This window comes from Myotis lucifugus, unplaced genomic scaffold (genome assembly GCF_000147115.1).
Source record: "Myotis lucifugus unplaced genomic scaffold, Myoluc2.0 scaffold_1034, whole genome shotgun sequence".
NCBI lineage: Eukaryota > Metazoa > Chordata > Mammalia > Chiroptera > Vespertilionidae > Myotis > Myotis lucifugus.
In genome coordinates this window covers 41404-55956 of record NW_005872082.1, presented here as the reverse complement: position 1 = coordinate 55956, position 14553 = coordinate 41404, and the positions used below count along the sequence as shown (strand labels likewise).

At 58.2% G+C, this 14553-nt stretch overlaps 1 protein-coding gene across 1 annotated transcript in view; it reads left to right on the top strand.

Moving 5' to 3' along the window:
* PLEKHA6 (pleckstrin homology domain containing A6) overlaps positions 1–14019 on the top strand; it is a 54559-nt gene extending 40540 nt beyond the window's left edge. The window contains 10 exon segments of the mRNA XM_023747888.1: positions 731–842; positions 1720–1859; positions 4128–4257; positions 4474–4580; positions 5387–5560; positions 6780–6947; positions 7026–7159; positions 7637–7782; positions 12359–12482; positions 13101–14019. Coding sequence (XP_023603656.1) covers positions 731–842; positions 1720–1859; positions 4128–4257; positions 4474–4580; positions 5387–5560; positions 6780–6947; positions 7026–7159; positions 7637–7782; positions 12359–12474 — 1227 coding nt within the window. The 3' untranslated portion in view covers positions 12475–12482; positions 13101–14019.
* Positions 14020–14553: the final 534 nt, after the last annotated feature.

Sequence of the window (14553 nt, the reverse complement as noted above, 5' to 3'; positions counted from 1 at the left end):
CTCCCCTCCTCTCCCTGTCTCCGAAGGATGAGAGCAGGGGGAGATGAGTGTGTCCTGGGCCCCCCTCCTGACGTTTAATATGCATTCGAGTGCCTACGCATCCCCTCGCAGAAAGGTGTGTGAAAGTCTGTTAAACTGTGTGTGCGTGCGTCAGTGTGTCACTCTTTGAGATCTAGGCTTGTCTGTGTCAGTGTCTCTGTGTGATGGACGCGTGTGTCTGTGTGTGTGTGTGTGACGCAGGTGTGTGTGTGTGTGTGTGTGACGGACGGGTGTGTGTGTCTGTGTGTGTGTGTGTGAGGGAGGGGTGTGTGTGTGTGTGAGTGTGATGGAGGGGTGTGTGTGTGTGTGTGTGTGATGGAGGGGTGTGTGTGTGTGAGTGTGTGTGTGTGATGGAGGGGTGTGTGTGTGTGTGTGTGTTAGTGTGTGTGTGATGGAGGGGTATGTGTGTGTGTGTGTGTGATGGAGGGGTGTGTGTGTGTGTGTGTGTGTGTGTGTGTGATGGAGGGGTGTGTGTGAGTGTGTGTGTGTAATGGAGGGGTGTGTGTGTGTGTGTGTGAGTGTGTGTGTGTGTGTGTGTGTGTGAGAGAGAGTGTGTGTGTGTGTGTGTGTGTGTGTGTTTACACTCCCTCGTGCACAGGGCTCCTGCCTGCTGCTGGTTTAAGGGAGGTGGGAAAGGGCTGGGACCCTCCTCAGCAGTCACTTCCTTTGACCTGCTCTGTGGCTGTTGCAGAACGAGGTGCTCAACCGGCAAATCCAGAAGGAGATCTGGAGGATCCAGGACGTGATGGAGGGGCTCAGGAAGAATAACCCGTCCCGGGGCACAGACACGGCCAAGCACAGAGGTGGGCCCCTCCCCTGCCAGCCTGGGCCTCTGGCTTCACCAGGAACGCTCAGTGCCCTGGCTCCTCCCACACCTGCGTGCTCACCCTCTAGGCCAGTGGTTCTCAACCTTCCTAATGCCGCCACCCTTTCATACAGTTCCTCATGTTGTGGCGACCCCCAGTTTCATTGTTACAAATTGAACATAATTAAAGCATAGTGATTAATCACCAAAACAATATGTGATTATATATGTGTTTTCCGATGGTCTTAGGCGACCCCTGTGAAAGGGTCGTTCGACCCCCAAAGGGGTTGTGACCCACAGGTTGAGAACCGCTGCTCTAGGCCAAGCATGTCAAACTCGTGACTGGAGCGTTTAAATAAATGAGGCATGCGGCCTGCCAGCCGCAAGTATGGCACGCTTGTTCTAGGCCCTCACTCTGTGCTCAGAACCAGCCACGGCCTCTCAGGGCTCCAAAGTCTTCCCCGGGGCCCCGGGGGTGGCGGGTGGGACACCCTTATCCTTCCCTCTCCAGAACAGACCAGATATACCACTCAGAGATGCTGTTGACCCTGATACCCAAGATTTTCTCCCCAGAAAAGGTCAAAGAGCAGCTGGGCGTCCCCGGCCCCGAAACCCACGGGCCCCTGGGTGGTCTGAGGCCTCTACCTTAGAGTCCTCCTTCAGCCTTGGGACCTTGGGCCGGCTTGCTTTGACATCCTCTCCCCTGTGCAGCAGCTCCCAGCCGTGACCCAGCCCATATGGAAGTCCCTCTGGCAGGCTCGGGGGACCCTCCCAAGTCCTTGGATCCTGCCCTGCCCTCTCCACCTACATAGCCCATCCATCCCCCAGGCCACACCCCTGCCCACCCTCATCTTCCTCCTCTTGTTTTCCCCAAGGAGGCCTTGGCCCCTCGACCACCTACAGCTCCAACAGCCCTGCCAGCCCTCTCAGCTCCGCCAGCCTCACCAGCCCCCTGAGCCCCTTTTCCCTGGTGTCTGGCTCTCAGGGGTCCCCCACCAAGTCTGGGTCCAATGAGGTAAGCTGATGAAATGGAGTAGGCGGTGAACGGGGGAGGGAGGACCAGGTCCTCATTTGCCTGAAACTACACAGATTCTGTGCCCCATCTTCCCCCGAGGCCTGCAGCCCCAGTGCCTCTGCCTAAGGGGCCGTTCTCACCTCCAGTGTGTGATCTACCCTCCCATTTCTCCTGTGCCTGCTCTCGTCTTCACCGGCATCCCTGGCCTCCTTCTGGAGCACCAGGACGGGGAGCAAAGATACTAAGCACTTGATCGGAATTTAAATCCAGGGTTGTTCCAGGGGGTGACAGGGTGAGGGCTGGGGGACAGTTTCCTAGTCAGTCGATCAGCAAGTGTTTACCGGCTCTATGGCGGGAGGGGGTGGCAAGAGGCCCTGTCGGGGCACCCCTGCATGCCCACGGCCTCCACTCAGAGAGCCCAATGCCCAGTGGGGACCAAGGCCGATAGACAGCAAACCAGCCTCAGGCACGTGGCGCTGCGTGTCTCAGTGCTGAACCACGTGGTTCAGACCGTAAATGCTGTGCTGTTCCAGAGAGGATGGGACTGGAACTGGGCCTGAGGCGTTGGCACAGGTAGAGGAACAGGCCGTCGCAGGCAGAGGGGCTGGGGGGAGCACAGGGACAGGGTGGGGAGGTGTCGGAGTGACGGTGAGGCAGTGAGGAGAGAACTTTGGAGAAGAGCTGGGGAGTGACGGGCGTGGTGCGCAGGTGGCTCAGGGTGGGGAGCCGGCTCTGCAGGCAGCGGTGTCCAGGCCACAGGTGGGAGTTCGGGTCCAGGGCCCCGGGTCTCCGCGGTGGCGCCTGCCTCTGCTAACGCTCTTTTCTCCTGCTCTCACAGCGCCTGCTCTCGCTCCTCCTAATGCTCTGGCTTCTCTCTGCCTCAGGAGCCCGGCCCACCGCGGCCCCCCCTCCCCAAAGCCTACGTGCCCCTGGAGTCTCCTCCCACCGTGCCTCCACTCCCTAGCGAGAGCCACTTCTGGCCATACCCCAACTCCCCTTCCTGGCACTGCAGTGGCGAGACCGCCAGGGGCCAGGTACCCAGCACCCTTGGGTCCTGGAGGGCAGGGGTGGAGGGAACGGGACAGAGGGCCAGGTGAGGGGCAAGGTGGGGCAGGGAGTCACTTCTCCGTGCCAGTGTTCACCCCCCGCACTGAATTTCTGCTGGGCCCTCTGTCTGGTGAAACTCTGGAATAAGGAAAGGGCTGGCGGGGACACTCACACGCCCTCTTTCCCCTCTTCGCTTTCTGTGGACAACGGGGAAATGAGTTGCTGCTCTACCCTGTGCCCCGGCTCCTGGGGGCCCCTGGCTAGGGGTGGTGGTATGGCCCCCTCCCTACCAGCATGACCAGATGATGGGAATCAAGGGACCCCCACACACATACTGGTCCTGTCCTTGTCCACCCCAGGCCCCAACCCCCCGTGCTCTCTCTGTCTCTGCCTCTGTCCTCTCTGGGGCTCACCACCCCCTGGAATATAAGGGTACAGGCCCCCTCTCCCCTGTTCTGGCCTCCCCTCTCGCCTGGATCCCTAGCGAAGATCCAGGAGAGGCGTGCAGTTAGGCTCGGAAGAGGTTGCACGGTGAGTAAATAGTCCTGTGCCTGAAACTGGGAAACCCGTATTCTCATCTCAGCTACTGGTGTGTGGGGTCTGCCCAGCGAGGAACGGCACTGCATTTCACAGGTGAAGGCAGGGTGTGTGACCTGCCGCGCCCTCCAGGGGGCTGGAATGGAGATTTCTGAGCTCTGGTCTAGGCTTCTTTCTCTGTGGTCCTCACTGGGACTTAGATTCTTCAACTGCACGGAGGGGTGCGGGGGCGGGGGGCAGGCACAGAATGGAGCAGATGATGGCTGAGGCCCTTTCTGGTCTCATGATTCTATGAGCCACAAGCCAAGTGCCCCTTTCCTGCCCCCAGAGTCCTGGTCCCAAAGCTCGCCTGGTTCTTTTGCTCAAGTCTTGGGTAGGATCCTCAGAGATCCTTGTCCTGATGGCCCTCCTCTCTGGCTCACAGAGAGCCCGCGCTCTTGTGCTTGCCGAGGGACCTGGCCGGGTTGAGGGGCCTCCTGGAGGCGTGAGCCCTCCTTCCCCGAGGGCCTCGCCCTGCCCAGCCTAGTGCCTCCCTGCCCACTTCACAGCTGGCACACGCGGCGTAGCCCTGTCCTGGGTTGTCAAGGGTTTGCATGCCAACCATTGCTAAACAAAGAACTACCACCGGGGCCTAGTTCCTGGCAGTCACTCGCGCATTAAACACCTCCTCATCCTTCCTTCCAGCCCAAGGCAAGCTACGACCCAAGCAAGAGAGAGTCCCACCAGACTTCACCCCCGGACACGTCTAGGGACATCAGCCTCGTGCCTGCCCGGCAAGAGGTGGAGGCAGACAAGCAGACAGCTCTCAACAAAGGTACCTCCCGCCCCATCTTCCCTGAGAAGTAAGGCTCAGGGTCAGAGAGGAGCGCAGGGCAGTGCTCACTCATACCCATGGAGTGCTCGCCCCGGCCTGTCTGTCTTCTCCACGGGAGGTGGGGAGGTGAGACCGAGCCTTTCCAAGAAGCAGCCCCGCCCTGTCTCTCCGCCTTCCTCTCTCCATGAGGCCCACTGGCGCTCTGTCTCCCTGCAGTTGGCATTGTGCCCCCGCGGACAAAGTCACCCGCTGAGGAAGAGATGACCCCTTCAGGGGTGGTGAGGAGGAATGCTAACGGGCTCCCCAATGGCCTCTCTGGCCGGGTAAGTGCGCTTGCAGGCTCTGGGGGCTTGGCGGGCCTGAGCCAGGCCAGGAGCCCAGGGGCCCTGAGTGTCCACCATCTGCTTCTCCTGCTCGAGAAACCCAGGGCTGGAGGCAGAAGACAATAAGCAGGAAGGCCAGCAGCAGCCCCAACTGAGGGGGTCTTCTTCAAGGAGACGTGCCAAGGGACAGGAATGTGTGCACAATAAAGATAAAAAAAGTACTGAACAAAATTATGATGATGAGATACAGATGTGGCAGAAACCAGTGGTCAGAGTCGTGTGCTGGCCAGAGCAGTGTGTCGGGGTCCTAGGGCCACTGTGAAGGAGCAGAATGGCCCAAAGTTGGTAGCTTACCCCACAGAAGTTTATTTTCTCACAGTCCTGGAGGCCAGAAGTCTGCACTGGAGGCCCAGCCACGCCCCCCGCTCCCCCACCCCAGCAGATGGTTGTTGCTTGGTGTCCTTGGCTTGTAGACACATCACTCCAGTCTCTGCCCCCACCTTCGCATCACCTCTTCCATGTGTCTTCTTGTCTCCCATGGGGGCACCCATTATTGGTTTTAGGGTGGCCCTGATTCAGGATGATCTTGAGACCCTTAATTTAATCACACCTGCAAAGACCCCATTTCCAAATAAGGTCGCACTCCCAGGTCCTGGGGGTCAGGACTTGGACATAGCTGCCGGGGACCGCTATTCCATTGACTGCAGGCAAGCTTCCCAAGGAAGGGAAACCTTAAGGGATGAGGGCAGCTGAAAAGGCTGGTGGAGGACCTGCGCCTCTCAGAGCCTCGCCTCCCCCCGCAGCAGGAGCGCCCCAAGAGCGCGGTGTTCCCGGGCGAGGGCAAGGTGAAGATGAGCGTGGAGGAGCAGATCGACCGCATGCGGCGCCACCAGAGCGGCTCCATGAAGGAGAAGCGGAGGAGCCTGCAGCTTCCCGCCAGCCCTGCCCCCGACCCCAGCCCCCGGCCAGCCTACAAAGTGGTAGGTCCTCCCAGCCACCCCCAGGCGTGGCCTGACAGTGGTCACCACTGCCTACTCCCGGGTGCGGGTGTGGGTGCGGGTACCCGGCCAGCCTGGGCTGGAGTCCTGGGGGTAGGCTGGGGCTTAGAGAGGGAGGGGCCGGGAAGGATCTAAGCTGGGCACTGGGAGACCTGGAAGGCTTCTGCCCACCGGGCAAGGAGATCAATCCTGCTACAGGCGTTTCCTTTTTCTTTCTTTTTTTAAATGTATTTGTATTGATTTCAAAGAGGAAGGGAGAGAGAGAGATCAATGATGAGAGAGAATCATTGATTGGCTGCCTCCTGCATGCCCACATTGGATTGAGCCCACAACCCTGGCATGTGCCCTGACTGGGAATCCAATCGTGACCTCCTGGTTCATAGGTCAACACTCCACCACTGAGCCACGCCAGTCGGGCTGGGTGTTTCCTTTGTGTTTAAAGAAAACTCACTCACACACAGGAATGCCTTGATTGTCTTGGTTGAAACAAATTACATACCATTCCTTTAACGGAAGGCACTACGCAATCCACCACCCACAAGTGCAGTGTGTCGGGTGCACTCACAACCGTTTCCAGAGCACTTGCTGTGGGCGTGGCACTGGGCTGAGTGTCCTGACGATCATCGTGCCAGCTCAGCGTTGCATGGCGCAGTCCAGTTCCCAGTCCCTTTCACGTTCTCCGCCTAGTCCTTCAATAACTCGGGGCTAGGAACTATTATCCTTAGAGAGAGAGAAACAAAGCCAGGAGAAATTAAGGGAGTCCTGGGCCACACAGCCATTAAGCGCAGGGCTGGGAGGAGCCCAAGGCATCTGCCTGATTTTTCTTTCTGAAATATGCAAAAATTGTGACTCATAAACCCTGCCCTCAAACAGTTTAATTCCAGTTGGTGGATTGGAACTTGCATAATAATAGGAAATGATTAGAGACACTGAGTGTAAGACACTGAACCAACTACTCAAATATGTGCCACAGGAGGCGAACAAAGGGCACAGCGGGCGGGGGGACGAATGCTGGTGAGAAATGTTGACAAAGTCTTGCCTCCGGGTCCTGGCAGGCGGGCAGGCTTCGGGCAGGTAGTAGGCAGGGTGGCTCTGCAGTGGGAGCCATGGGGTGGCAGCGAGCCGGGCAGGGACAGTGGGGACATGCATGGTTAGGGTTCCCGGGAGGCACGGGTAGAAGTGGAGGTGCCCACGTCCCCAGGTGCGTCGTCACCGCAGCATCCATGAAGTGGACATCTCCAACCTGGAGGCCGCCCTGCGGGCGGAGGAGCCTGGCGGGCAGGCCTACGAGACGCCGAGGGAGGAGATCGCCCGGCTTCGCAAGATGGAGCTGGAGCCCCAGCACTACGACGTGGACATCAACAAGGAGGTGAGTGGAGTCCCGGGGGCGGGGCGAGCGGAGGCCCTGGGAGGGACGGAGGGAGAGATGAACGTGGTCCCTCCACAGCTCTCCACCCCCGACAAAGTCCTCATCCCTGAGCGGTACATCGACCTGGAGCCAGACACGCCCCTGAGCCCCGAGGAGCTGAAGGAGAAGCAGAAGAAGGTGGAAAGGATCAAGACGCTCATTGCCAAGTCCAGGTAACTGGCCTAGGGGAACCTCTGGTTTTTCTGCCCCCCTGGCACCGAGGACACCAGCACTCCAACCCATGTCCGAGGGGACCCCAGCCTCCCCCAGAGTGGAGCGAATGGAGGCAGTGGCTCAGGGCAGCGATCTGGGCCTGGCCCTCCGGTGGGGCAAGGGGCTGCCCGTGGTGCCCAGAGCACCGTGAGGTCACGCACATGCTCTCATCCGGACACACTGAGGGGCTGCCTCTGTGACTTCTCCCCTCCCCGGCAGCCCTAAACGTGCACTTGAACCTTCTAATTCATTGTAAAGCATCGTGGGTAAGGGTCCCAACATGCGTTGTGCCAGGGCCCCTCATCCCTGGGGACAGCCTTGCTGGGGACCAGAGCCTGCACATGCCCTTGGCACCCCCCCCCCCAACCTCAGTCCACAGGTCCCCCCCACAGGACATCCTGTCCCCCCACCATGTCTGTGTGTCTGTGCCTCCTCAGTATGCAGAACGTGGTGCCCGCCGGCGAGGGGGACCTTGTGGACGTGCCCCAGGACTCAGAGAGCCAGCTGCAGGAGCAGGAGAAGCGGATTGAAATCTCCTGCGCCCTGGCGACCGAGGCCTCCCGCAGGGGCCGCATGCTGTCTGGTGAGAGGGGCTGGGCCTCGCTCCGCCAGGGAGACACCAGGGAGACGGCTGACCACGTAGGGGAGGAGGCACGGCGCTGTCAGGGGTCAGGGCTAGAGAGGAACAGGGCGCGGCAGGATGAGCATTTACTGGGCACCAGGTACCGTGCTAGGCTCAGGGCACACAGAGGCCAGAGTTCCTGGTGCAGGAGCGCAGAGCCGTGACAACCCTCCTCGCCCCTGTATAGCGGGATGGCCACGGCCATGCAGGGAGCGCAGGGAGCCACTCTACCTGGGCAGGTTGGGGAGCACAGAGAAAGGTGATAACTGACTTGACTGGAAAAGATCAAAGTATTTAACCAGTTGAGGGGTGAGGGCCAGGTATTCCAGGGTACCCTTCCCTTCCCCTTCTTCTTTTTTGCTTTGTTAATCCTCACCCAAGAATATTTTTTTATTGATTTTTAGAGAGAGTGGAAGGGAAGGGGAGAGACAGACAGAGAGAGAGAGAGAGAGAGAGAGAGCGAGAGAGAAATATCGATGTGAGAGAGACACACCTATGGTTGCCTCCCGCATCGAGCCTGTGTCCAAGGTACATGCCTTTGACCTGAATCGAACCCGGACCCTTCATTCTTCGGGCTGAGGCTCTATCCACTGAGCCAAGCCGGCGAGGGCTCACTTCCCCTCTGGCTGCTAAGAAAAGATGAGTCTGAGGGGCTGACTCACACGGGTCCAAGGGCAGCAGGTCCCACATTGACACCGTGAGATCAAAGTCAACAGGACTCGTTCTCCTTGGCCTGAGACATCGCCCGGAGGAGACGAGAGTATAATAGGCAAGAACGAGATGAATGAAGGTGGGAAGAATTAAAGGGATTCTTTCTGAACGGGAGCACGAACGGTGGAGGAGAGACAGTGTTGAGTCATGAAGGCTGGAAGATGAACTGTTGTCTCCCCTCAAGACAAGGTGGTTAGGATGGAGAGGGAGAGGAACAGAGGGGGCTTTGGGGGGCCGGTCAGGACGGATGCCCCGGAAAGATGCTGGGTTTGATGACTTTGGTCCAGGAAGCAGCGACAGGGCACGGGCCACAGGTACAGCAGCCCGGGTGGGAGTCAGTGGAGGGGATGGCGTTTCATGGCAGCGTTTACGAGGGTTTGAGTTCTGGCTACCTGAGGCTCCAGCCCCTCCTCTGTAAAATTCAAATGAAGACACCGGTGTGGTGGTGTGAGGAACGGACACAGTGTGCGCTAGGCCCCTAGCACAGTGCCAGGCACTCGGTACGTGCTCAGTAAGCTCCCGCCAGCTGGGGCAGTAGTGGTGGTGGTGATGGTGGTAGTTGGTACTCGTTGAAACATCAATGGCTGACGTAGGAAGAGGAGCCATTTGTGTTTTTGTAGCTATTTTCAATATGGATCTTTTCAGAAACCAGCAGCTTTTAGGGTACAATAAGGATGTAAGGAAGAACCTACTGGCACTTGGGGTGTAGTGGACATTAGCTGGGTGTCCTGCGGAAGCCCCTGGAGATACTTCAGAGAGAGGCTACCCTTTGGGCTGGAGTTGAGGGCGAGGGAAACGCTGTAGCCAGAGGCAGCAGAACCAGTTTGGCCGCCAGGAGGCCCCGTCAAACCTTCCTGCAGTTCAGCTGTAAAACGAACTTGAACCCTCCAAAGATCAAATTCCACCCGCTCTGGGCAAAGGGAAACTTCCTGTTTCGAGGTTAGAGCACAATATTGTTCTTAATCCTTCCCTCCGCCCCTGCCCCAGCCCCTGGCTCTCTCTCCTACAGTTCCCCAGCCAAAGGTCCCAGGGAAACAAAACCCGCCGGGCCTCTCAGGTTCCCTCCACACACACCGCTTACACTTCAGGGCCTGTGCACTGAGCACACGGTCCCTGGGTTTTGCCCAAACCCCAACTATTTAAAAAATGGCTGTGGGAGGCCAGACCTCAGACTTCGCCCACTGTCCCCACCACCCGTAGTCTATGGTCCAGGTGCCCAGAGCGGCTGATCTGCCAGGCACAGCGAGGACTGTTCCTGGGCACACCTAGTGTGGGCAACGTCCATGCTGGGGGCCTGTGTGCATGGGGTGCTGGGCACGGGCGGGAGGACAGTGCCTGAGTGTGGGTGTGCGGCACGGATGGTGTGGTCAGTGACGTGTGTGGCAGCTTGGGCACGAACACCCAGTGCGCACGGACACAAGTCCGCACTATGGCGGAAGGCGTGGCAGTTTTCAGGTCGTGGACATGGCATGAGGTCATGTACAGTGTCTGAGTCAGTATTGTGTGTAGATGCGCATGTATTTGTGTGCATTCCAGTGTGTGGTGTGTCGGGGAGGGAATGTTTGAGTACAAATATAGGAGTGTGTGTGTATGTGTGTACGTGTGTGCAAAATGTCTCCGGGTGTTGTGTGGAGACCGGTTATGTGTGAGCACAGGTGTATGTGCTGAGCTGTCGGAGTGTAGGTATATGTGTCTAGGGGGCCCAATACAGGATGGAGGTAGTGTTTATGCATGTGTTCGTGTGTGATTGGCTTTGTTTGCAGAACGGGGGATGATAAAAACGTTTGTGTATATTTTGTGCACGGTGTATATATTGCAATATTTGTGAACATCTGTCTGCGTGGGGTGTGGGGGGAGGTCTCATGAATGTGAGTGTGTGTGACTGGTTATTGGTGCGTGCAGATGTGGCAGGACTTGTGAGCACAATTATAATACCACATCTGTCCAGTACATACCTGCTGCATATGTGAGCTTTATTTCAATGGCTGTATTTCTAATATTTCTCTGCCTTTTTAAAAAGGTTCTATTTGACATAATTAGTCTTGCTTGCTCTTACTGCTTTAGTGTCATTAAAAATAGCCTTACTTAGCTGGCCTCTGTCAAGGGTTGCCCTGAGGGGTTCTAAATGGTTCAGACCTGTTTGTAGCTACGTTAAATGCTCCCAAGCTGTCACACTTTTAAAGTTATGTCTACTTTCTGCCAAAGATTTTCTCTCTTCGGTTGGGCCTTCTTATGGATGTCATGGGTCCCTCAATTCCTCTTTCTTTTCTAATTTTCTTGTTTTCACTCTCCCACCGGCTGGAACCCCAGCCAGTCAGCACCTTCGAGTCGTGCGTAACTCAGGGTCCCTGGACTCCAAGGAGCGCCTCCCCGAGTAACTGGAAGAACTCCCTGCATGTACATTGTAACATCCATTTGGCTTCCTTGAGATGGTCCTTTCTTAGCTTTTGAGTTTTTGACTGTTTTAGAAACCAAGGTTGCCAGAGAGCTCACCATCGCGATGCAGACATGCACAGGAATGTGTGTTTCGAAAGCATCTGTGAATGCGTTTGAATGTGAAGTTATAGGTGTGCTGGGCCATGTATGTGTGTGTGCGCGCACGAATCTGAGTTGTGTGCAGTAAGGAAGGATACGGTTTAGCTGCATCCCATGCACAAAGTCCGTGCTGTGTGTGGGCAGACACGACTTCCTGCTCCATGTCTTCGGTACATGTGTGTGGGTGTGCACATATGTGATGGGCGGTGCGCTGGCCCTGTCTCCTGCACAGGGCAGGGAAGGTGACGAGGTCCAGGGCAGGGGGCGGGCAGGGAGCCGAAGTTTACCGCCCAGATCCCTCTCTCAGAGTAAACGTGAGACCCTGGCGGGGCCTGGCTCTGCTCTGAGCCACAGTGAGGACATTTGCTCTGCTCCCTCCTGCCTCGCAGCTGGGCTGCAGGTGCACAAGGGCCAGGATTGCATAGAGCTGGTCCCTAACAATGCAACGTCTCGTTGTTCTCAACATGAAATAATGATGACAATAGAGTAAAATCTCATTGATTCAAAGTCAGCACCTTAAGGCTCGTAGATTTGTTCAGGGGTCGATGGCAGTTTGCCGTCACTGGATTGTGCACAGTCTCAACCAGCAGGGCACACATTTCTTTCCTTTTTAAAAAAAATACATTTTTATTGATTTCAGAGAGGAAGGGAGAGGGCGATAGAAACTTCCATGATGAGAGAGAATCTCCGAGCCTGCAACCCGGGCAAGTGCCCTTGACCGGAATCGAACCTGGGACCCTTCCATCCAAAGGCCGACGCTCTATCCATTGAGCCAAATCAGCTAGGGCAGGGCACAGTTACCAGAACTCGCTTTCAGCCTCTCAGAAGCCTCCTTTTTAAAGGAATCAGTTAACATGGTGATCACCTCACTTCGATCATCATAAGGGGGGGCCGGTGGTTTGGATTAGTGACTTTCCTGCGCTGCTAATCATTAGCAGAGCGCTATACCCCTAGGAAAGGCGCCACCCCATTCCCTGCGCACATTATGGAGGTTTGTGCCAACTTCCCCGTTGTTGGTGGGAGGGGAGCCTTGGGCCCGGAGGCCAGGCCTGGCCCCAGCCGCAGCCACCCTGGGTCCCAGCAGAGCCTGGATTTGGCCAGGTCTGCCCCGGGGCCATGTTCTCCACCCCAGCGCCCCATAGGCCACTCTGCCTCAGCTTGGGCAGGTCCCCAGGCTCCGCTGTTCTCTCTGCTTGTCGCCTGCCCTGCTCTCTGCCCTCTGGGGCAAGACCTGCCTGCTCCCCGCCACCGCGCCCCCCCCATTCACCTCCCTGTTCATTTCTGTTTCCAGTGCAATGTGCCACCCCAAGCCCTCCCACCTCCCCTGCCTCCCCGACTTCACCAGCCAACCCCCTCTCGTCTGAATCCCCACGGGGCACCGACAGCAGCCATGCCATGCGGGTCTGAGCTCGGACGTAAGCACTTTTCTACTGTATTTCCTCCACCCCAGGGAGGGGGGCCCCTGCCCTCACCCCCATTGAGCCATCTGCACCCTCTCATTCCGGCATGGCTTCTCCCCTCCGCCCGGTGCCTGGTCGCTCTCCCCCGCCACCCCGCTGCTTGAGCCCGGCGTCCCCATGCTGGGTCCCGGTGCCGGCTGGCAGGGCGGCTGCTTGGAGCTGCCACGCCAATGCCATGGGCTTTGCTTCTCCGGAAGCAGATGGAACAGAGCTGAGGCCTCCCTTGTCCACTGTCCGGAGGGGACTTCCCAGACACCCTCCCCTGGAGCTCCTGTGAGGTTCCCAGCCTCAGGAGCACCCAGAAGCTGTTTTGCCCAGATCTTACTGATCCCAGACCTCACTGTAAATTAAAATGACGTCAGGCTCTCTAGCCAAAGGCTGTGCCCGTCCTTTCCCCCAGCACAGGGCGCTCAGTGCCAGGCGAGCCGGGAGCACTTGACTGCGTTCTGTTTCTCCTCTCTCGGGGTGAGGGAGGGGCCGGCCCTCGAGGTCTGACCAGAGTCTCGCTCCTGGGAAAAGGGTCTGGAGTCTGCCCTGTGCGGCCCCTTTCTCACCGATGTCCCTCTTCTTCAGTGCAAGCCCTGGCGGAGGCCACCGCTGCGAAGCTCCACAGAGCCACCTTCTGAAGCCCTGCCACGAGGCCCCGGACCCCTCCCCAGCCCAGCCCCCTGCTCTCCTGGGAAAACTGCGAAGAGCCAGGCTGAGGGCCAGGGCTGCTGTTGAGCAGAGAATGGAGCACGGATGCTTCGGCCCCAAAGCCCTCGCTGATCAGATGAGGTCCCTCCGGTCCTAAACCTGGGCCTGAGATGGAGCAGAAAGCATCCTGTCTGATGCCCAAGTCACAGGACACCCAGGCCTGATGGCTGGGGTGGTGATGGCCCTACTGGAACATTCCCTGATGGAGAAGACGCCCTGGTGGGGAAGATGCTCTGGACCATCTTAGGTTAGGACGAGAGGTGAGGAGCAGAGGGACACCTGCCTCTTCCCACCCTCCTTGACACCGAGGACAGCACCTGCCTTCATCCCCTCCCCGTCAGCCCCCACCCCCCTGTGGCCCCCGCTGTGCCCGGGGCTGTGATCCCTGCTATGGGTGCCCTTTGCGGTCCCGTGGAGACTAACCACCCTGTCCGAGCCAAAGACAAGATGACAAGAGATGGGGCGAGGCGCCTTGGCTCCCCGGGGGACGGGGCAGGCTGGGATAGAGAGCAGGTCTGGGCAGTGTCTGGGGAGGTTGGGAAGCGGGAGGAGAAGGAAGGGAGGTCCTAGGAAAGGAAGGGAAAGAAGCAGCAGGGCTCATTCGCAAGTAAGAGGACAGAGATGGAGAGAGGATAGGAATGGTTTCCCGGGGTGAGCCTTAGCCTGGTGCCAAGTCCCGTGCCACACTGTCGGCTTGGCACTTCCCACCTTGTCTCCAGGCCGATGCCGAGGCCACAGGAGGCCCCATCAGTGAGCACACGGTGGCCTTCAGCTGAAGTGCTTGGCATGGGGGTGGATGGGGGATGAGGTGGCTGGGTACGACAGTCTTGGGACACACAAGGGCCTGTGTATGCCTGGGCCTGGTGTCTGCCTCCGGTACTGGGCTGGGGGGGGGCAGAGAGAAGGATCTGTCTTGTGCAGGGTGTGGTCAGCCTTGGGTGCCGTCTCCTCACCATTTTGGCGGCATTTTCTGGCATGTGCTGTGGGCCAGCTGCCAGTGTGCCCGGGGAGAGGGAATGAGTCTTCAGCTGGGAGGCCAGATGCCAGGACCCCGCCGCACACCCCGGCCCCCCAGACGAGGACCGGTGGAGGCTGTACCAAGGACTCCCTCTGGCTGACTCTTTCGGGATCCACCTGACAGGGAGGCCAGTGCGGGAGAGACAGAAGCAAACTCATTCTTCTTCTGCTCCACCCACCATGAGATGAATGTAGCCAGAAGGAGGGAGGAGAGAGAGTGCGGCTGGACAGTCTGGCTCCTAGGCCTCCTCTTTGCAAGAGCTGCTGCCTGAGACTCCAGCCTGACCTTCAGCCGCCCTAAGAACAACTCCTT